Below are 23,052 nucleotides of genomic sequence, written 5' to 3'. Positions count from 1 at the left end.
GTACTCCTTCACTGGGGAGCGTGTTTTGTGCCCTGGCTACTTCAGTTCGGACAGAACTTCCTGCTATTGTACATCCTTAGAAAAGCAGTGATGATAGCCCGGGTACATGCGTTCCTGCACACACTGGGGACCTGGGTTGAATTCCCAGCTTTGGCTGCTGCAGCATTTAGGGAGGGAACAATAGTCGGAAGACTCTCTCTGCCTTCCAAATAAAATGAAAATAAATTAATTCAAACAAGGCCTATTCAGCTTAAAATGTATATGTATGATTATGTAACAGACAGTATTAAGAGAATTAGGACAAAAATTCAATTGAGAAATGTATCCATTTTCATCCTTGATATGCAGATATTTTGGAACAAAATGAAACTGTGTTGAGTCACCTACAGGGGCAATGTCACAAGCAGAGGGGTCTGGGCGGCAACAAGGTATTTGCTGTTGATCCCTATGTATTCGTAATGGGCGGTTTCATCATCCAGAGACTCCATATGGTTTCAGACCCCAGGGAACAGTTGAAGGCTTTATTGTTATTGCTTTGAATTTACCTATTTGAAATACAGAGAGAGAGGAGAGTATGTGAAAGACAGAAAGACTGCTTATCTCTCAGTTCACTCCCAAATAGCTACAGCAGCTGGTTCTGGGCCAGGTGGAAGCCAGGAGCCAGTCACTATATTTGGGCCTCCCATGTGGGTACAAGGATCCAAACACTTGGGCTCTTCCACTGCTTTCTTGAGAGCATTAGCAGAGTGCCAGAAGGGAAGTGGAGCAGCCCGGATCCAAATGCATATGCTGCTATACACAGAAAACACAGGCTCTATACTTCGAGGTTTAACCTGTTGACTTTTGACTGGCTCCTGTTTTGTTAATGATAAAATGAGACTCCAGCAGAGATCAACTGCTTCTCATAGTCAGTATGCACATAAAGTAACACCGTGCTGCTAACAATGCCCAACACATGTGCACAACCACATTCCCCAATGTTTTATTGATCATTGCAGTCCCCACCCTGAATGAGCTGCTTTACTGTGGAGAACACGGCATCACCAGCTCAGATCCTTAGCAAGCACTTTTTCCCACAAGGCTTTTTGCCTGCCTGGACCACTCCTTTCTAAGGTAGGGCTGATTTATTCCAGTTACAAGACCTGGTTCAGGTACATGAATAAAGCAAGACAGTTATTACGCCCCTTGAAGAGAGAAGTGAGCAGAATATGTGACGGCAGGTAAAAGGTGGTAAACCCCAAGGCCAGAGTGCCCACTTACGCTCCCATGAAATAATAGAACACAGATTCTGAGGGTGACAAAGTCCTTTGGATCTCATATGTGCCAAACCCCTATCTGATTAATAAAGTCCTTAATTGGCTCATAACCAGTCTAGCCTCTGTTTGCTGAGTAAGTTGGCAAGGCTGTTTAATGAGGGAAGGAGGAGAAAGAGCCAGGAGACCTGGACTCCAGCTAGAGGGGCGAGTCCCTTCACTCCCTAGTTGAAGGCCAAGTGGTCCCAATAAGGGACCCTCCAGTTTCTCTCACCAGGACTTGCTTGCATTCCAAGACTCAGTAACTTTATAATTTTGAAGGACAGCCTTTGTTTTTATTGGGCAGTTGTATGCTTAAAATAATTTTTCATATATACTCCACTTTTATCTCTTGGTCTTAGCTCTGTCCTCTGGATCCACAGAAAATAAGTTCATTATGTGTTCAGTGTGAATCCTGTAAGCATTTGAAGGCAGCTCTGCTGGCCCCGGGGAGGGCTCCCTCCCTCTGAACACAGTCACACATACTGTCACAGACGCACTGTTTCCAGCCCTCGCTGCGAGGACTCCTGCTTCTGCACCATTCAGCAAACCTCCTCTGATGTCCGGCTCCTTATTCTGCCTTTCTCTTGCCTCTCTGTAGGCAGACAGGGTCTCTGTCCCCACCCACACCCTCCAGTCAGTGCATTGTCAGCCTATTTGATGAGTGTGGCTTCTGAGAGCAGTTACTGTTTAGCATCAAGCGGCTGATAGCAAAGGAAGCACATATCCAAATCAACAAAGACATCAAACCCACGCACCAGCTCACTCTGGTATGGCTAAGAACATGTGGCAATTCGTGTTTTTGAGGCTTGGGAAATGCCAACATAAGGAATATGATCCTATCAGTGGGTGCTGTCAGGATACCTGGGGCTGAACTATCCCTTGGGAAAAGCCCCTTCCTCACCTGCTGATCAAGACTGCACATCCCCCACATGCTAATCAAAATGGGTGGGGTGTGTTCACTGTTGAGGGTGGGTACTGTTAGTTCAGATGACTTTATGCTTCCTGTAGGCTCTGTCCATCCACTTTTCTACTTGGAAGTTTGTAATGGTGTTTGGAAACTCCATCTTCTCTCTACTCCACAAAAGGAGAATGGAAGAACTTTCGCCTGTATTTTGGCTTCAGCATTCAAGTGAGTGTAGCTGCCCTCAGCTGCAAGGGTGATTATCACATAGCATGCAGGAAGGAGGGGCAATTCAAAGGAGACTCAGTAACATGGTGGCAAAAGCCTCTGAGGAAGATGGGGTTGTTTAGAATTCAGCTTTGCCTTCCATGTGTCGTTTCCCCGGGGGGCACAGGGACTGGTTGGTGCTCCAGAATGAGGCCGTTCTGTGTGACTAGAACCGTGTGTTTCTGCAGGTGCACCTGGCATTTCATGGGCCACCAATTTGTTTAGCAGTGTACTTGAAGAAAGTGTGCCCATATATATGTATGTCGGTCTTCCTTTAGTTCAGCAGATGAAGATTTGTTAGGCTTTTCTAGAGAGTAAGAGAAAAGCTATTACAACATCCAAGAAAACTCCCTTTCTGGGTAGATGCATGAAGTGCCTGATAGGCAACCTACCCCAGTGACCATCAAGATAAAGGAGAAGTGGCTGGTAAACTGGTGGACTTGCTGAGTGTTATACTTCCCAGAATGTCATGAACCCCTGGTGTTAGGGATGGCACTGGACACTTGATGAAGTCTTCAATCGCTAAGAGACACTCTGTATTCACTTTTTAAAGCCAGAAACACCGTTCAATCTAACTGAGGCTATCAGGGATCTACAGAAAATTGTTGGGGTGACTCTCAGGATAGTTTACGTTTCTTACAAATTTTATGTATTTAAATCAGATTTGCTTTCTTCAAGTGAGCAATCCTTTCTTTTGGGGAGAAGTTGTGGAAGCAGGTAGGGCAACTGCTACAAGCTATAACTCAGGAGGGGGATACACGGAAGGTCAGGCAGGACAGAATGATGTGTGAGATCATGTTAGAAATATCACCAGACTCCTCCGGGAGTTGTAAAGGTGCCTTAATTCTCGTCCTTGCCAAACATCCTATAATAGTATGACAAGATTTTATTTATTATCACAGTCAGGTTGGACTCTCACACTCTGGGTCGGCCATAGGCGTGTGATGTCAGTCACAGCTCTGACAACCATCAAAATGGTTGTTAGGTCATTAAGTCAAGGAGAGGATTTGAGATGAGACTCCAAAGAAAATTCCTTTTACCTCAGGCAGGAGTTGTACTTGTTTGCTTTTATTGGGCATCTGTTTGGTTTTCTGCGAAAAGGCCTGAAGCAAGGGAAGGAAAGAAATATTCTGTTCTACAACCAATCTTCTATAGGTACAGTACCATTAAAAGAATTTTTGCCTAATTATATATTTTAATAGATTGCTTTATACATATTGAGCTTTTAAAAGGAAATAAAGCGTATAAACATTCTACTTGTTAATATACATCTTTATATATAACAGCCTTTCTAGATATATGAATAAGTATATAAAATATACATGTTATTAAATACATATGGTCACTCTTCTGATTTTTGAAGCAAAAATGGATCTAATCAGAAGCTTCCATGTCTGAGAAAAAAGACATTTGGGGAGAAAAGAACAGAGGCATACGTATTTGAGGATCTAATCTGCTTATGAGAAACAATTCGGCAGAATAGTTGCTTCAATCTGTTTTAACCTAATTATTTCGTATTCTATTAACCTATAGCTTTTAACCTAATTATTTTTATGTTTAACTTATTTCTTTTAACCCATTAGTTTTCATCTGATTATGTTTAACACTTTATATATATATACATATATATATATATAATCTCCCTGGTTATAGGCCTCATATTTGACCAATGACTACACCTACTTATATTGTACATAAAATATTAAGATTAGATAATTTTGGAGGCTCAATTTTAAAATAAGCTTTAGTAACTATCATTAAGATAAATTTTAATAACCTATATTTAGAAATAATGAAGAGAAATTTTTAGGAATAAGGAATATAGTCCCAATTAAAACATGGAATAAAAGGGTGAAGAGAAAAATGTACAGTCTCAATCTTTAGATACTGTTACAAAAAAATGTCAAATGACATCCAAATATTTGGTTTCTTCTGTCCAGGTACTAGCCAGGCCCAAGCCTGCTTAGCTCCTGGAGAGCAGACGAGACCAGGCATGTTCAGGGTGGTTACAGCCACAGGCCCAAAACTTGGTTTCTAATCCCATACCAGAATGCCTTTAAAAATTAAATTTCAAATAAGAAGTCTACATTAATGTAGATCTGTAGGAACATGGAAAATGTTGGCAATGTTAATTGGGGTTTTGAAGAATTTTTTGCTCCAGTGGTTGGAGTTTGAAAACGGATGCAAAGGGAAAAATATTTTTATCATTTAAGGTTTCCTGAAAGAAATGAAGATCCTTTTAGCTTCTCGGGGATGACTAATGGGAGGCTATTGTTGATAAAAATATGACACTCAATTATAATTAGTTGAACAGGAGACAGAGCCATCTCTGTAGTGAAACCCTAATTAGAGGACACAGCTGATTTTTTTTCTTGTTTTACGGCAGGTCCCATCCCCCATTTTGTTTTAATGTTTCCCTTATAGCCACTTTAACACGCAAGAATGTGTTTAGGCATAATGAACTGTTATGGATTAAGGTTCTGTTATTACCATGTTATGGGGAGACTTGGATTCAGTTCTGAAAGGCCATCCAGTGTCTGTGATCTTTTGGCAATGCCATGTGTTTTCCTAAACAGTAGCCCTTAGAACTAAATGGTTGAACAATTTGGCCCTGGGATGTATTTTAAGAACACTCATGCCTGGCAAGGGCATGTAATAGCTACCATTTAACAATTCACCAGACAAAAATGAGTATCGGGTTACTGCCAGCTACAATCCCTGGATCTCAAATTTTTAATAATTAATGTGAGAGAAAATGAAAATGAATGCCACTTTTGTGGTTTTCAATCAAATTAGGTCCTAATATGGAAACTGCTATTATTCTCCAAACGTCTTCTGATCTGTTCTGTACAAAAGTTTGCCACAAAATGAATCATTAATTGGGCTGCCATTCTACAGTGTTTATGTATAAAGAGTTTCATTAATAAGATAAAATGTTGCAGAAATGTATATTACATCCTAAACAATGTAGCTTCTGACTAGGGAACTCAGATTTGTGTTGGATTATATTTTAAAATAAAAATGAATCATCCAGGAAATAATCTCTTACTAATGACTTTGAAATGCTAATTTTTAGCTGTAACTCCTGTGTTTGAATAAGTATATGGTAACAACTGAAAGCTTGAGCAACTTGGTATGAATAACTGCAGTTTTTACATTTACCAGAAAACCTTTATATGAATCACTATAATTTCTCCCTGCTCATATAAACAACTGAACAGTTTTGATATGTTGTTCAAATATCCAAATGTGTTAAAAATGAACAAACATACATAATGAGATTTTTCTTGCATTACTTTAAATATTTGGGAAAATTGGCGAGTAGTTGGTCTTTGTTTTTGGACAATTCAGTGATCACTCAGCTGCATGCAAGTTCTGGCCAGGAACTCTGGTGTGAGAACAGAAAAGATAATCTCTCTGGAATTTGCTGCTGGCTTCGGTGGGGCATCCTTGTCAAGGGCATTGAGCTGTATCAGATGGTTTCAAGTTGACCACTTACTTGCTATGTAAACTGGAGGTTCTCCAGGGAAAGAGAAATAGCAGGATGTAGATGGATTGCTAGACAGATGTAGGTGGGCAGCGGTGGAAACCTAGGCAGGCAGAGATATAGATGTAGACAGATTTATAGAAGAGGTTTATTATGAGGCACTGGCTCAGGTGACCTCAAGGCTGAAAAGTCCCACCATCTTCCACCTGCAACCTGCAGGCCCCCAATGGCTGGTGGTGTGGCTGTAGGTCAAGCTGAAAGACCTTAGTCAGTTGTGTAAGTCTGGAGGTCTAAAAGCCAGAAGGGCTGATGGCTATCCTAGCTAAAGCAGAGAGAAAAATTGCCTTCCTCCATTTGCTTTTTCTATTTTATTATCTGGTCCCTTAACAAACTGCATGATGGCCACTGCATTAGGCAGAGTGATCGCAGTTGACTGTTTCAAATATTCATATCCAGAAACACTTGCAGATAACATCCTGAAATACCATTGTACCAGCTACCTGGGGCATCCTTTATCCTGGTCGAGCTGACATGTAAAATATGCCTTCAGAGTTGCTAATCCTCATGAACAAACTTTGCTTCATTTACGCCTCACTGTCCGATCTCAAAGGTTATTGCTGTAGCTTTCATCTGCAGTTGACAAAATGAATATCAGTAATTTAAAAACTGATTATACCCATAGTTCATTGCTGAAGGGGTGTGTAACAAAATGAAAGGACTTCCGAAAGATGGCAGAAAAACGGAGGTAAAAGAATGTTTCCATGACACGAGCTTTTCAAATGATCCTGCTCCCCTGAAAATCTCCAACAGAAAACTGTCTGTTCCTAATAGTTGTTCCGAGAGTTCTTCCCCACGGTCAAGGTCTTCCGAGTCAGGCTTGCTCTGGAGCAGCTGCTGTCATTCAGGGCGGATGCTGGTTGGGGCCTGTGGAGGCCAGCACTGCTGATGCTGTGCTAGCCTCAGGCTTACAGTGCTCTTGCTTGAAGGATGTCCTTCAGCTCTGCTCTGTGCCAGACTGGCCTGCAATCATCCTCTGCCTCTGGGAGTGGATGTCATCCTCACTTGTCTTTACTTGCCAGGCTGCTTCTCCCCCATGGCTGCTCTCTGGCCCCAAGTTTCCAGAGTGTTTAGCAGCCGCTTGATGCGTCCAAACTATCTGCATCACCTTATGTGTTGTGCCTGAGAAGTCAGTCCAGGTCTTGGTAAAATCATGTTAAAAAGATTTTGAAGAATTAAAAAGTTGCAAATCTTTCCTTAAACTTCTGAGGAAAGAAACCCTGCCTTGGTGTTAGGGCTGCTGTTAATATGTGTAAATGTCCTTCAGTGGTCTGGATATTTGCAAATCTGATTTGACAAAGGAATTACAATCCCCGGGGAAAATATATGTATTTCAGTAATGCATATGGGGACAAATTTAAAGTTTTATTTTTATTTGAAAGATATTTTATAGAGAAAAGGAGGGCTAGTTTAGATCAGTCAGAGCTGAGCTGTTCTGAAGCCAGGAGCCTCTTCTGGGTCTCCCACATGGGTGGAGGGTTCCAAAGCCATGGGCCATTCTCTGCTTCTATCACAGGGCATAAACAGGGATCTGGGTGAGAACTGGAGCTGAGACATGAACTGGGACCTTATGGGATGTTGGCACTCCAGTGCTGGGCCCCAGGAACAAAGGTTATTTCTGTCTTATCCGTAGGTAGCACTTGTTCCCCAATGTCCACAAAGCAGGTCTGGTTCAAACTTCTAATTAATGAACTTAAGTTGAGAGTTAAAAGGAGGTAGCTACTTAAATAAGGAGAAAAAGCAGTTTCGTATCTATGGTGTATATATATATATATATATATATATATATATATATATATATATATATATATATATATATATATATATATATACATTTGGTCTGCTGGTTTACTCCCCCAGATGACTTCAATGGCCAAGTGGAAGCCAGGAGCTTCATCTAGGTCTCATGTGGGTGCAAAGGCCCAAGTAGTTGGGACATCTTCTGTTGGTTTTCCAGGCACATTAGAAGGCAGGTAGACCAGGAAGTGGAGCAGGAAGGACTCAAATGAGAACCTATATGGGATTCTCGCTTTGCAATTGGTAGCTTAACTTGCTAAACCATCCCAAATAAATGCTTTTCAATGCATTATTTATTATATGTAAAAAGGCAAAATCAGTACTTAGACTTAACTATTTGGCATAGTCTATAGCTTATTCACAGGACTTACTAGCAAAAAAACAACAAAAACTTTTTTTAGTGCAAATATGAAGTTTATTTCCTTAGATATAGAATTAGCAGAGGAATGATGCAGAAATGAGGTAAAATTGCAACAGTTGCAAGTAAAAATTTCCCTTGAAATATTTACTCAGATTGGTGTTAAAGGTACTGATTGTCAGAAGTTACAGTTCTATAGAAACTAAAATTTGTTACTTGGAAAGTTGCAACATGGTAATCTTATTCTAGCGTTATAATTACAGGGGAGTTGAGTTTTGGCAGCACTGTAATATCATATATAGCCATCTTTTATAAAAGTATGCATTTCTGCAAAGACAGTACATACATACTGAATGCACTATTTTTAGAAATGTACTCAACATTTATAGTCCCTCCACCATGTCAACTTAATATGAATTCAACAGTGATAATGAGCTTATCAGTCATTTCCAAATAGCTCTGATATATTCAATTGTATGTTCTTTAAAGCAATGTATGCCTGGATAAATAATATACAGGGGATATATGTGGGTATGTAAAAGACTTAAGGTTGATGATTTGACATTCATTAATATTGAAATAGTACAGCAAAAGTTACAGTGACTTAAATAGATTTTAAGGACACATTGCTGAACACATGGCCACCTACCTGCTCTCTACAGCAATATGTATAATTAATACCAAATATAGAACAGATGAATTCCAGGAGAGACCCAGAAAAGTATTAAAGCCCACTGCAATCTTGAATGAGCCCAAACCTCAAGTATACAGAAAAAAAAAAGCATTGCAATCATGTATTTAGCTTTACTCTTCTAGCATATATCATAATTTAAAACTATATAAATTCACTTATATAAAAGCATTTTTTCAAGTGTTTCAGCTTACAACATGGCTTTATACTTGGCTTAATCATTTTTTTTTTTTTTACCAGTTTAATTTATAAAGCTCGTAATCTTGCCAGCAGGGCTTCAACTTCGGGAACTGACTCGTTTTTAGAAACAGAGCCAAGAATTTCCATTTCTTTTTTTCTGTTGCTTTCCACATTACAGGCTTCCTTCTTCTCAACTGTCTTGATCCTCCCTGTAGACGTATGAGTGTCTGGATTATAATTAAGCTCCTTGGCGGCTGGAGTCCTTGTGGAGTTGCAATTGATATTGTAGTGTGAACGTGACCCTTCTGTCAACTGCACTTTCTGATTTTCTATGGTAAGGAAGAAAAATAGAAAACGTATCATGTGTACAGGCCTTGATTATTACAATGATAAAACAATAGTCTCAGTAAACAAGCCCTCTTAAATAGATTAAATTTAAAACTAACCAATAAAGTAGTGAAAGACAGAGGTTAAGAACTGAAGCGTTCATTCCACTGGTGCTACGTTTATCTCTCCTCCTTTTACACCTGAAATGCTGATGCCTGGGTTAGAGCTTGGTCATATGTTTCATTCAGGTCGCTGCTCAACACCATTGAAATGGAGTGACTCTTCCCTGTTCATCCACCCCAAAACAACCTTCTCCCTTTTCATTTTTCTGTATCTTTTGCAAAACCAGACACACTGTACATTTGCATAATCTTCTATTGCTTCGAATGTGTGCTTTGCAAGAGCAGGTTGCAGTAGCTCCTACCCACAGACTCTTCCATTCCTTTGATGCTTGCAACAGTTGCAGCTGGGACGAAGAGAAACAGGTAAGCAGGAGTGCAGCAAAGGGCTCCTGTATGGGTGGCAGGAGTCCAAATCCTTAGGGCATCACTACTGCCGCCCTAGGTCTGCACTGACAGGGGGTTGGAGTCATGAGCCACAGTTGGATATCTAACTCGGGGACTCTGACACTCAACCAGCAGGAGAAATGCTGGCTCTGGGACATTAAATATTGTTTCAGCTTGGGGACCTGGAACAGCCCTGGTGCAAATAAGTGACTGGATAAACATGCATAGGCTAAAGAAACTGTTTTTACATATTGTGACTCAAGAGAAATACTTAGCTTGAATAATACAAGGGTATTTCAGAAAGGTCAAAGAAATTGGTGTTACGTTTATTTTTAGGGGGAAAAAAACCCCTTGAAATACATGCATATCTGGAATGAATATTATAAAAACATGATTAATAGCTTTAAACATTTTTGCACAATAAACTTAATTCCTTTTTCCCAAACTTTCTGAAGTACCTTCATAATTAATTCTTTTTTGAACAAAAGGAGGAAGAAAGTTTCTAATAAGAATTTTAAAAGTCAATTAAAAATAATGAATTTGGGAAACTGTTAAAAAAGCCTTGCAAATCAGAAGTGTCCCATAATTCAAGTATTCGTTATGAATACATGCCCACCTGCATGTATAGTGTCCATGCAATGTGTGTAAACACATTCGTTTATTGGTAAATGAAGGCAATTCTGACTTTCTAAAGCTGTGAGGAGAGAGTTGTGATGGCTAATGATGAAATGACTGACTTCCCTAAGAGATTTGGACTTAAGTGACGATTACAATGTACAACCTTATGGGTGACCTCTCTCATAGATCTCAAACTTCTTCGAAAACAGGCATATTCAATATTCATCTAACCTTGAGCAGGGCTTGAAAATGGCTTCAGCAAACCTGACATTTAAAGTTTTTTGGTTATTCGCCGAGAGATGTTCCATTATCCCAACAGTAATGACTTTGGAGCACAAGCAGTCACTCATGACAATGTGTTTTATGTGAGTGCTGAAAATTCCAACTGAAAACAGCTTGTACATTAAAAGGTGGCTGGTGAAGATATTTACTGCACTGTCATTTCCTGACCAGGGGCTTCCTGTGATGGATGAGCATTTTACACCATTTCTTGGACAATCTCTACAAATTTTTAGAAGTATGATCAGCTTTTAGCTGTTGGAAGAAAATAGACTTTTCTTATCAGGTGGGCAATTGTTACTTAAAAATCAAGATCTGACATAGTGGTGCTTTTTCTCTACAGTTTATGTGTTGTAGCTTATTATATACATACTATATGTGTAAAAAGAGTATTGTGAACTTAGTAGTCCTACACTTCCTATGACAACATGCATTATTTCCTAGAACACAGCCTCTTGCCTTAAAGACTGTTAAAGTGCATCCACAGTAAAGTACAGATTTTTAGTCACTTTCCTCCTCTAAATCCTATAGTTATTTATTATTTGGCTTCATTTAAGCTACTCATCCTGAGAGCAGCAAGAAACCAGTTTATTCTGCTAGTGGGCATGTCTACTTAAATGTTTAATGGCAGAAAAGAGATTAACAGGATTAAAATAATGGCCCTAGAATCTGAAATACACATAGAGGTAGTTTAAAAAGTTTGTGGGAAAACCTGAATTGAAAGATAAGTTTATTGGGGGCCTGTGTTGTGTTGTGGCAAAAAGTAAGCTGCCGCCAGTGTCACTGACAGCAACCCCTAAGAATGCCAGTTCAACAGTCTCACTGCTCCACTTCTGATCCAGCTGCCTGTTAATGTGCCTGGGGAAACAAGATGGCCCAAGTTCTTGGGATATAGCGCCCATGTGGGAGACCTGGAAGTAGCTCTGGACTCAGGGCTTCCCCCTGCCATACCCCTAAACCATTGCAGACATTTGTGGGGTGAACCAGCAGATGAAATAACTCTCCCTCTCTAATTCTTTCAATGCACAATCTGTTTATATTTATCTGTTAATTTTTTTGGAGTTTCCTCAAATATTTCTGTAACTTCTATGAATATACTTTATTTTAAAAATTGACAGGTTGAGTTAGAAAGCCAGAGAGCAAGCAAATTTTCCATCTGTTGGCTCATTCCTCAAATGGCTGCCATGGTTGGGGTTTGTCCAGGAGCCTTGAACTCCATTTGGGTCTCCCACATGGGTGCCAGGATTCCAGGCACGTACTCATACTCCGCTGCTTCCCCAGGTGCTTAAGCAGGAAACTGGAGTATCTGGAATTCAAACATCCCAGAGCTGACACTGCAGGCTGCAGTTTATCCACTGTGTCACAATGCCACCCCCTTTATCAAGTCCAATTTCATATGTGGCAAAATGAAAAAGCACATGGGATTTTATGGTAAACCTCAGGTGAAATCTAAACTCTGCTGTGGGGTTTTAACAGGTTACATCACCTCTCTAAGTGTCTGGTTTTAATAGCCAGCTGCAAGAAGCATTGTGAGGAGTAACATATCATCAGTGAGTTACTTACAGATAACCTTCCTTTCTCTTTGGAAGACACTTCTCATAAACATCTTCAAAGTATCAGGCTTTGACATAGATACTGGTCTGTTTGTACCAGCAAGGCCAAAATGCTACAAACTGAATAGCTTGGATTCATATAGCACCTTTATAAAGTATTTTAAAAGTTTGCTCCCTCATAGACTGGGAAAGGAAAAAAGCAAAAGGAATTCAAGCAACTTGCTGAGACTTGGTCAGTGACTAAAGCCAAATACTATCTCTTGGTGCCGAGGCTGTTCAAGCCATTCAAAAAGCTTCTTTCCAGAGAAAAGTGCTAAGCAATTCAAGGCTAAGTTTCATAATAATGGTGTTCTGTACTTAAACTTACAAATGCTTTCTGGCATACTGTGCTCTCATAATAACTTTATAAAGCAGAGAGTTTGGCTATATAAACTACTACAGGATGTCCAAGAAAAGAGACAGCTCCTCTTGTACTGTCTCAGGACTATGAACTTCAAGCACAGCTCTGATCTTACTACAATTCTCTTATAGGCAACTATCTCATACTTACTTTCTCTACAAGTGTTAAACGGGTCCTCCCTCTGTTCATTCAAAGAAGCAAATTAATGAGAATTCCACAAGCACCAACTACCTCACCATATTCTTTACCTGCTATACGTACTTAACACACACACACACACACCCCTTTCTTCCACTTTACTAGGACTGGTCAGCTTTGTAGACTCCATGCTGAAGACCAATCCTCATGACATGGACATCCCTTGGGCAGCCTCCTTTTTACCCTGGTTGCAGTTCCTCTGCTTGATGTGATCAATCACTCATTACAGTATGTTGGTTGTATAGAAGAAAAACAAAACCTCCCCTCCTCTTCACTTCCTGCTTCAGCAACTACTTCCACTCTAGGGCTTGAACATCTTGAAAGAACTGCCCACACCCATTTTCTCAGTGTTTCTCTTTTTATTTTTCTCTGGAGTCCACTACAGTAATGCTTATCTGTTAACTCTTCTGAAACAGTTCTTGTCAAGGTTACTAACGGACTGCTTTCTGCCAAAAATTAAGGATCATATATCCATATGGGCAGCTTAGAACACTTTCATTCCATCTGTACTAGATCTGAGCATGAAATTCTCAGAGTCGTCTGAGTTTCTCCTTTACTCTTTGATTGCTGAATTTCCTTGGAGGCTAAGATAAACAATAATAGATGGGCCTAGGCAAGCAAGAACATTTCCACCCTCTCCAGGAAACTCAAAGTAGCTGTGTGCTTGCTATAGGGATCAAAGGATAAGAGAAAAACTCAGATGATAATTTAGCTCCTCTGAGATTTCATGTGAAGAATGTTTCATTGGAATAAAAAGGAAAGAGGCCATTCTTGAGACCACTGAATATTTCTTTGAAGACTAGCTCTGCTAGAAATTCCTAGGTAATAATACTTCTTTTCAGGTGCTTGTATTTATCTTTCAGGTCTTTACAGTTCTCCCTTCTTGGTCTCCAGCCATGGGAGACCAAAACCATGAAATCCTGGGAATCACATCTTAAATTGCAAAACAGATCTACGAAATTGGGTTGAAAGAGATACTTATTCCACTACAGGCACAGAAAAGGATTACAAGGTAGGGAAGTCTCCCAAGTTGGATGGCTTATTTCATTTAGAAATCTGATTATAATGTTGTTGTAATATCAGGTGTCATTACTAGTACTTTTGCTTAATACTTATGAAGAACTAAATTCCATGCAAGACCTTGCACTTAGGTTCTACTTGGCTGACTTCTCCACAGTCGAGATGATAGAGCCCTGGAAGTCAGAGGGTGCTGTATGGTAAATGCGAGGCTTAGGTAAATTGCAGTTTGCAGCAGACGGGCTTATTTTCATATGAAATTAGTTACAGGATAAAAAACACATTTACACAGAGCTCAAAGAAAGGTAAGGCTGCAGTATCAATACAGAGGGCAATTTCACTTTTCTGAATTCAAATCTTTACCAATACTTTGCTTAAAATGCAACCTAAAAATATTAAGTTAGAAAAAGTAAACATTCATCTTAAGTTTGTGAGTCAAAGCCTCAGGTATTTTTTTTTTTATCACCTAAAATGTTAGAATTGTTATTCTGTATCTGTTAAAACATATTCTGTGTCAGACTATTGGTGATTGTGGTACAGGTAGGCAAAGAATCAGCCTCTGTTCTCAGTCTATGCAAGCCATAAGGGAATTCAATCCACACATCTTGTGTGTATTGGTTGCTGTGGAAATACATGTTAAGAATTGAATAAAATTGAACAGAAAGTTGAAAATTGTTGGAAAGGGAAAAGGGTTCTTAAACACAAGGAATTCCCTGGACTTAAAAATGAGAACAAAGACTGTGAACTCTATGCAGGGTCCCATGTCACTTTTGGCAGAGTAAAGATCTGGATGACAAAGCTCAAATAAACTCCAACCATTGCCATGGTCCCTTGAACAACATAAAGGACACATGAAACCAGGAAGGTTGCCCACAAGAAAGGAAAATGAATAGATGCAAGTTGGTATCCTTGGCACCTAAATAAGTAAATATCCCAACAATGAGTTAAGAAGCCAAGGCTAAGGCCTTGGCTGAAGACCTCTGGGGGGACCTTCTCTACTGCAGGAAATGTCAGTTATGGTTCCGGAAGAGGTATTGGTCTTTAAGTCAGTATTGATTTCCCAGCACACGGTGGTTCTAATGGGCACCAGCTTCTTAGAAGTGCCAACTCTCAGATTAAATATGAAGCTGAGCTGCTGCCTTTTGTGGTCAACCGTGCTCTGACAGGAGGGAGAAAGCAGAACACTGCTGTCCGAAACTGAGTGCATCTGCTCAGTCTTGAAATTTAGATTCTTACATATCTTTACCTTTTTGCTTATAAGCATTATTTTGACCTATGAACTAGCTGTTTCATTTCACCCTGGCAAAGGCATAACATTGGTGAGAGACCAAAAAAAAACCCCACCCTATAAATATAATTTTTAAACTACTACTGGGTCTACATGATAGTAAAGTGCGTGACAAATATATGTTTTTAATCTATGCAATAACTGAACAACTGCCAGCAGCTCATATCCCTGTGGCTTTCTTTACTATGATTTACTGATGCTATAAATAATTGTCTTGCCTTGGTTTCATTTTCCTATTTATTTTATCTTATATACTAAAAATGATAAAGAGAGCAAAAGGACATTTTGCATATAGTTAAAATCTTCTAGGAGTGCCAGAAACCTTATTGAAATCAATTGTGGAAAAACAATAGCAACCAAATGAATTTTCTCCCCCATCCAAGTAAAATAGACAAAGCAAATGCTATTTTAAAAAAATTGTGTGTGAAAACAGGAATTGACAAGTAAACTAGAACTTAAATTGCAGAGACTCTCATGAATACCTCCAGTCACCTTTTTCAATAGCACTGTGTCTTAAATAAAATTCAACATAGCACCACTGCTTGTAGTTCCCTGTGCTCAACTTTCCTAATTGAGACTTGAGCAGGAAGAAAACTAACAATGATATAGGCACTTGAACATAGCAGGGCCAAGTCCAGTCTGTTAGGCTTTAAAGAAAATGGTAAGGAAAACCCCATGCAGACAACTGCTTATTTGTCCGACTGGCAATATGCTGGACCCTACTTCCCAACTCCTGGCAATCCTAATTTGGCACCCACCCATATCTCTCTTGAAATTGCTCCTTCTAAAATCACCAAAGGCCTCAATGATCCTAAACTCAATAAAAGTTTCTCATGCTTTATTTTCTCTTATTCACAGTTAAAAATGTTGTAAATATAAGACTTTGGCTGGCACTTGTCCCAGGAAGATCCTGGGTGGTAGCTGTAAACCTTGACCTTTTGTTACTTATGGTGGATCCCTTAGACTGAGAGGTTGACACGGTGACCTGATAGTTTATGGTAACTGAGTGACTCATGGTTTGGGTCTTTTCTGGTAATGAATGACACGGGGTGGGGGGAAGGGGCAGTTAGCCAAGTCAGAAAGAACAGTCACGTGATTAGAGGGTTAGAATTTTGAACCAAGCGTTACTAGAAAGAACAGTCACGTGATTAGAGGGTTAGAATTTTGAACCAAGCGTTACTAGGCCAGCCTCTAAGGGAGAGATGAGCTGAAGTTTGAGTCCAGTCACATGGCCAGTGATTCCCTGAATCAGAACTTAATAATGTGGCCTCTATATAAATGCTGGACTCTGAGGCCAGGTAACCTTCCTGGTTGGCACCACAGCTGTCCCTTAGTATCCCTGAAGGACTCTTTCCAAGACCCCCCTTGACACAAAAGTTAGCAGACGTTCACATCTGTTATGTGAAACGGTATATTACTTGCATATGTACACATCCTTCCGTATACTTTAGAATCTTTATATAATACAAATGTGATGTCAATAGCTATTACGCTGTATTGTTTCAGAAATAAGAAAAAATATCTCTGCTCAGTTCCGTACAGACATAATTTTTTTCTCAAATGTTTTCAATCCAAGTCTGATTGAATCAGTGGATGCAAAACCCTTATATGTGGAGGACTAACTATACTCCGTGTATTTATTGTCACACATCGATGTGCTGGGAGGGTGATATGTCCCTGAAGACAATAAAAGCTTCATGCCTCTCTTCCTGTGCTGGTTCTATGTCCTTTTGCAATAATAGAGCCGTAATAGTAAGTATTGTGCTTTCTTGAATTCTGTAATTCTATCACATTACTGAAAATGAGGACATAGCAGGAACCATTGAATTTGTAGCCAGCTGGTGAGACGTGAGTGCTCTCTAGGGGACTCCAAACTTGTAGCTGGTGTCCACAGTGAGAACAGCCTTTTGTAAGACTGTGACCTGAGAGAATCTGTTCTACTCCCTAAGTGGTAACAAAAGCCACTGTAGCCTATTATTCATAACTTTGAATATGATCATATAATCAATACTAATGTGATGACATTGCCATTACATGTGGTCTTTCTATAGTTTGTAAGCACTTTCTACACACATTCATTCCTCTGATTCTTACAAGATCCATTTATGGGGTTTCACTAAGATGTGGAAGCAGGAGCCACAGCCAGAGGTTCCTAGTTAATGCAGTCTGTCATGACATGCGCTTTCTTTTAAGCTACCTCTCGGGTCTGCTTTTCTGCCCCTTCCTCTTCCTCCTCACTAACAGCTCCAGCGTTGACAATTTTCTCTAAGAAAGGGACAGCACATCTGCATTTCCAGCTCTGATAACAAAGATTCAACGTCGTATCCACTGTGGCTTCCCTAAACTTTTCCACAGTAAAGCTCTACCATTTTCAAACCAAACTTTCATGTTCTAAACAGCATCCTCTTTACACTAATATGCAACACCCAATAATGGCCTGTGTTTACCAGTGTTGATATGTTATTGACAGCTGTCTTGGCCTATTATGTATTGTGGGCACTAGTCTGTGGCTTGGCAACTACTAGGCAAATGTTTCTGAATACATAATTGCCCGCCAGCTAACAGATAGGAAATTCAGGGAAAAGAAGGTGGGGAAAAAAAACATGGGGTATGCTCTGATAGTAAACTAATTAATCAATACTGTGTCTGATAAACCCTTGATATGCTATTTTAGAATGACCCTAAAAGATAGGTACTAACATTACAGACAAGGAAAGTGAGGCTTAGAGAGATGTTCATCAATGCCTAAACCACACAGTCTGTTATTTGGCTCTAACCGTTTCAGTCCAAATCTTAGGCCTCCATGGTTACAAGGGCAGGAGGCATGCGAAACACACTGTGAAATGGAATGACCATGTCATTGACCAAGATACAGGTCTGGGAGAGAGGCTGATGAGTTGGTGGCTGTATTGAAAAGTAACCAGCTAAATAAATACTCTGGGAAGTAAACACTGTTGTGAAGCCATTTCTAAGCTGTAGCTCTTAATGCTCTTTTAAATGTTTTCCTTTATCCTACTTCTGAATTGAACATTAGATGCTTTAAATGTTCACATGCTTCTCTGGATGAATGATGTCATTTCTTTTCAATCCATGGAATCATGCAACATAGAATCCTGAGAACCACTGGATATCTGGTAGAGCCATTTACCCAGTGCCTGACTTTGTACTTGCTCAGCAGCCTAAGTTTTAAGACCTATGGTGATAGCTGCACACACTCATAAGGTAATACTGTCTCCACTTTGGTCTGTTCTGATAACTGTAAGCTCTACCTTCTATTTCGTGCTTGTTCCCTTGAAATCTCAGTCCTTGGCCTTAAAGGTTTGTTCCCCATGAAACCTGTATTAAGCACATCTAGTTCCTCATAGACCATTCATTTTTAACAAGCTGAACTCTCGTCTCCAAGCAAACTGTTCCTTCAGAGATCATGAGTTTAATTAGGGTCTAGCCAATTCATTAATTTAATCAATAAGTGATTAGCCCTGAAATTTTTAGGATCCTGTTATTCCTATTAAGAGCATGCAAATAATATACATTTAATAGCTCAGACATTAAAAACTAAGGGCAGCAGGATGTTTAGTACTACTAAACAAATGATCTGTTCACGGAATTCTTTTGACAATGACCTTTAAAATATATCCACATAAACAGTACTTGAAGTTAATTTTCAACAGATGACTAAGAATCTTCTTAAACATTCGATCCTATTCATTATTTAATTTTTTGGATATATTCAATGTTGGCATTTTGTATTAACACAATTTTTATGACTGTATACATAGGAATTTTTTCTCCCAGTTACCAGTAGATATATGTATATTAGCATATAGAAACTAAAAATGTTCAAATAGTAGGAAAACTAACACTCATCTGCCATGATTGATAAGAACCTATGCTCCATAAGACAAGTACCTTTGTCTTTTATTCACCAGGCTATCATTATACTCACATAATGAGAGGCTGATCTCATTTTTTCAGAAACAGCTTTGGAAGCTAGGAGGATCAAGATGGCTGAGCAGTGAGGATCTGCATCTACTGTGGTGAGAGGCATCTTAACACCCAAGGCAGACTCATGTCTCCCACTCAGCTAAAAAACTAAGTGGAGACTAGTGACATGTGTAAGTTGGACCAGGATCCAATTATCTGTGTGGGAACAAGCGTAGGGTCCCACAGTGAAATACCTATTATGAGTGGGCCAGAGGGCTGATGATGGAAGATAGAAAACAAGAATGGCACTGTAAGTGGTTTGTGGGGATAAAAGACCTCTCCGCAGCCCTCCTCCACCTCTCGTTGTGAGGAAGGGGATAGTACCTCAAGTGGATACACAAACGGTGTGGGCTCTCAGCCTACACCCTGTTCCCAGATGTGGCAGGTGCCTCTTGGGAAGGTGAGCATATCAAGCCGACAGTTAAAAGATGGCATTTCTAAAAGACCGTTGGAGGGAAAGCTTTGATTAAAAATAGTTATGGTAACCGCACACAACATGGAGATTCAGAAAAGCAGCAGCAAGAAACAAACCATGTCCCTGTTGCTATAGCTCCACTCCTGGTGTCCTGGGCAGAAAAAGGGGAGCCAGGGATAAAAATATTTGAGCTGAGGAATCTGATGGAAGAACACTTCAGTAAAGAAGGTATGAAAACTTCAGGTAGCATAGGAACTCACAAAACCAGCAGAAAAAGGAAAGTATTATATTTGTTGCTGTCACCCATCTCATGTTCTCTAATTCCCCAGCCAAAGGAGACTAGCTTGCTGGAAACGGGTAAGCAGACAGTGCTGCCGCCCCTTACCACTGCCACTGATTGGCAGCGAGTTCCACAGTTCTCCCTGCATTGAGGGCTATGGGATCTGAACAACTACTTTGCGTCAAACAAGTAACACTCTCCAAACCCTTGCCCCCAAAACATCAGGACTGAGCTGTTGCCAAGAAGCAGCTAACCTTTACCTTAAGTGGGAGCAGGCAGCCCTTTGCGTCCAGAAGTTCCCAGAGACAGCAGGGACAATTTCCAGGGCAGAGAGCAGGCTCTTATGAATCCTGCAGCCATAAGAGCTCTAGGCACCAGCCACAGGGCTACATTTGCTAGCTCTGGGCCCTCTAAAGACATTACCCTTAACTTGGGGCTAGTCACCAGGAGTGACTCATACACAATCACAGAGGACAGATCTGAGGAAGCCCCTTCTACAGCTCTTACTACAGGGTGCTGGGGCCAGAGTGCAACCCCATCACCCTTGTGTGGACCGAGGGCAGTCCCCTCTCTGCCCTGCAGTTACAGGAGCACTGCTGTTGCTGTGTCTGTCCTCTGTTGTGATTTGCACTCACCTGTAGAACTGGAAGGGCCTAGCCTGCATTTATTTGGCAGTCCAGAACCCCCTGCATAACTGGCACTCGCCCTTTGATAACTCAGCACAGAACCCACTATATCCTGCAAGACCCTGACTATGACAATTGATATTGCAGTCTTCAGAGTCACTGGAAATACTCCCTAGAATTTTAAGCAAAGATTACCTGCCTTCCAGTGCTCTAGACCAGACTTGCCAGTGCGAAATCTTCAACATAACCCATACTCACTTTGTGTACTGGGGCAAGGTCCCCTTTATATCTCCCAGAACTGGAGCTTGGGCTCTTGGTGCCACAAGCATCTGCGTTAGCCATACCTTGAAGACATGGGTGCTGTAAGTCCAACACTTGGCTAGTGGCACCAGTGAATGGCCATTCTATCCCACGGCATCAGAAAGTGAGATACAGCCTTTACAAGCTCTAGTGTGAAACTCACTCTGGACTCAAGCCAAACGCCTTTAGAATAAGCTCAAGTTCATGTCAAGGTTATACCCGTATTTCCAAAAACTGCTTCATCTACGACAACTGTGGTACTTCCTGGTACCGATTATCACCAAAGAAGTCACACCAAGGTTACAGTTCTGAGAATACCTAGAATCAAAATCAAGTCAGCAACTCAAGTGACACACCACATTTCCACGTAAACAATTATCTTTTGGGATGAAACCTGTTCCATAAAGAGGAAATACTATGCTAGATGTTCAGATGTCAATGCTAGAACAACAAAGCATGGCAGCTCCAAAGAACACAACAGCTCTCCAAAAATATCAGAAAAAATGGAAAGTAACAATCCTAAGGAAATTCAAGGAGATACAACAGAATACAACAGGAAAATAATAGGTAGCATAAATAAGAAATTCCATAAAGATACAGAAATTATTAAAGAGTCAAAGTTTTAGAAACGAAAACTTCAACTAATGAAAAAAAAACACTAGAATTGGGAGGTTTAATGGTGGAATAAACCAATTGGAACAGAATTTTTAATCTGGAAGACAATCTGTCCAAAATAACTCGGACAAAAAATGGAAAAGCATTAAAAAGAATGAAGAATATCCATATGAAGTACGGGATACAATTAAAAACTATTCACAGATTAGAGATATCTAAAGGAAAAAGGCATTTAAAAACTGACTGAAAACCGTTTGAATGAAGCAATAGGTGAAAATTCCCGAAGTCCTAAAACAGGTTTATCCAGAAGAGGAGCTCAAAGGACTCCAACCAGACTCAACCAAAACTGACTTTCTTCAAATCTTATTGTAGTCAAATTGTCAAAACTTAAGGATGAGAGAACCCTAAAGATATTATGAAAACACATATTTCATAGGAAGGAAAATCACACTATTAACAGGCACCAGAAATCATACAGGACAGAATGAAAAGATTTATTTAAGATTTTGGAAGAAGAAATACTTCAAGAATATTATATCCAGCAAAGCTTTCCTATAAGATTGAAGGAAGAAGGAGAAATAAATTCCAAGACAAGCAAATACTAGAAAAATTCGCCACTGGAACAGCCTTACTAGAAATCCTGAAAGGAATCATAATAAAAGTTAATATTATAGGGCCCGGCACGGTAGCCTAGTGGCTAATGTCCTCACCTTGCACAAGCCAGGATTCCATATGGGCACTGATTTGTCTCTCAGCTGTATCACTTCCCATCCAGCTCCCTGCTTGTGGCCTGGGAAAGTAGTAGAGGATGGTCCAAAGCCTTGGGACCCTGTACCATGTGGGAAACCTGGAAGAAGCTCCTGGCCCCTTCAGGCTCCTGCCTTCAGATGGGCTCAGCACTGGCCATTGCAGCCATTGCGAGTGAACGAGCAGATGGAAGATCTTTCTGTCTCTCCCCTCTCTGTATATCTGCCTTGCCAATTAAAATAAATAAATCTTTAAGAAAACAAATATAAAAATGCATGATGTTTAAATTCATTGAGGCAGATACAACCAGTCATCAAAGTGGCAGGAGTGGGGTGAGCATCCTTTCATCTTAGGGGCTATTAAAAGCAGCAGCTCATTAAAGAAGAAGAAAAAAAAAAACCAGACCTGGTCTACAGAAGTTCCCGCTGCACCTCCTAGCTCCTGGTGCTGGATCCCCACAAGCCCCAGCTCCAGCCTTGTATGCCATGTGAGAACCATCTGTGCCATGTGTGCCTTGCAGATCCAGGACAGTTGATGTAGATTTTACAATCTTTGGAGGAACTTGCACTGGGTCATTGTATCTGGAGGGCTCTGTCTGCATCACTGTTTCAGGACGTATCATGTATCATGTATTATGATCGCCCAACCCTGCTCCCATCCTGGGAGATGCAGGTAATGACCCTTCTGTATTCTGCAATATCAAACTTTAACAATCAGTACTAACTTTCTCAAATCCACTGGGAACTACCTTGAGGGACCTCTCTAGATCCATAACTTTCAGTGCAACATTTCCGGTATACCTTGAGGCATACTACAGGACTGGAGCAGGACTACGCTGCAGCAGTCACGGGACCAGGACTTTGGTT

At 40.3% G+C, this 23,052-nt stretch overlaps 1 protein-coding gene across 4 annotated transcripts in view; it reads right to left on the bottom strand.

Moving 5' to 3' along the window:
• Positions 1 to 8,324: 8,324 nt before the first annotated feature.
• Positions 8,325 to 23,052, bottom strand: part of DIAPH3 (diaphanous related formin 3) — a 449,656-nt gene continuing 434,928 nt past the window's right edge. For all 4 annotated transcript variants that reach the window (XM_040991319.1, XM_040991320.1, XM_040991321.1 and 1 more), the window contains one exon: positions 8,325 to 9,362. In XM_040991319.1, the coding sequence (XP_040847253.1) occupies positions 9,100 to 9,362 (263 nt within the window). In that variant the 3' untranslated portion in view covers positions 8,325 to 9,099. The remainder of the gene's footprint in view (positions 9,363 to 23,052) is intronic.

Source organism: Ochotona curzoniae, unplaced genomic scaffold (assembly GCF_017591425.1).
Source record: "Ochotona curzoniae isolate NIBS_2020 unplaced genomic scaffold, NIBS_Ocur_1.0 contig_64, whole genome shotgun sequence".
NCBI classification, from domain to species: domain Eukaryota; kingdom Metazoa; phylum Chordata; class Mammalia; order Lagomorpha; family Ochotonidae; genus Ochotona; species Ochotona curzoniae.
This window is presented reverse-complemented; position numbering and strand designations above follow the sequence as displayed.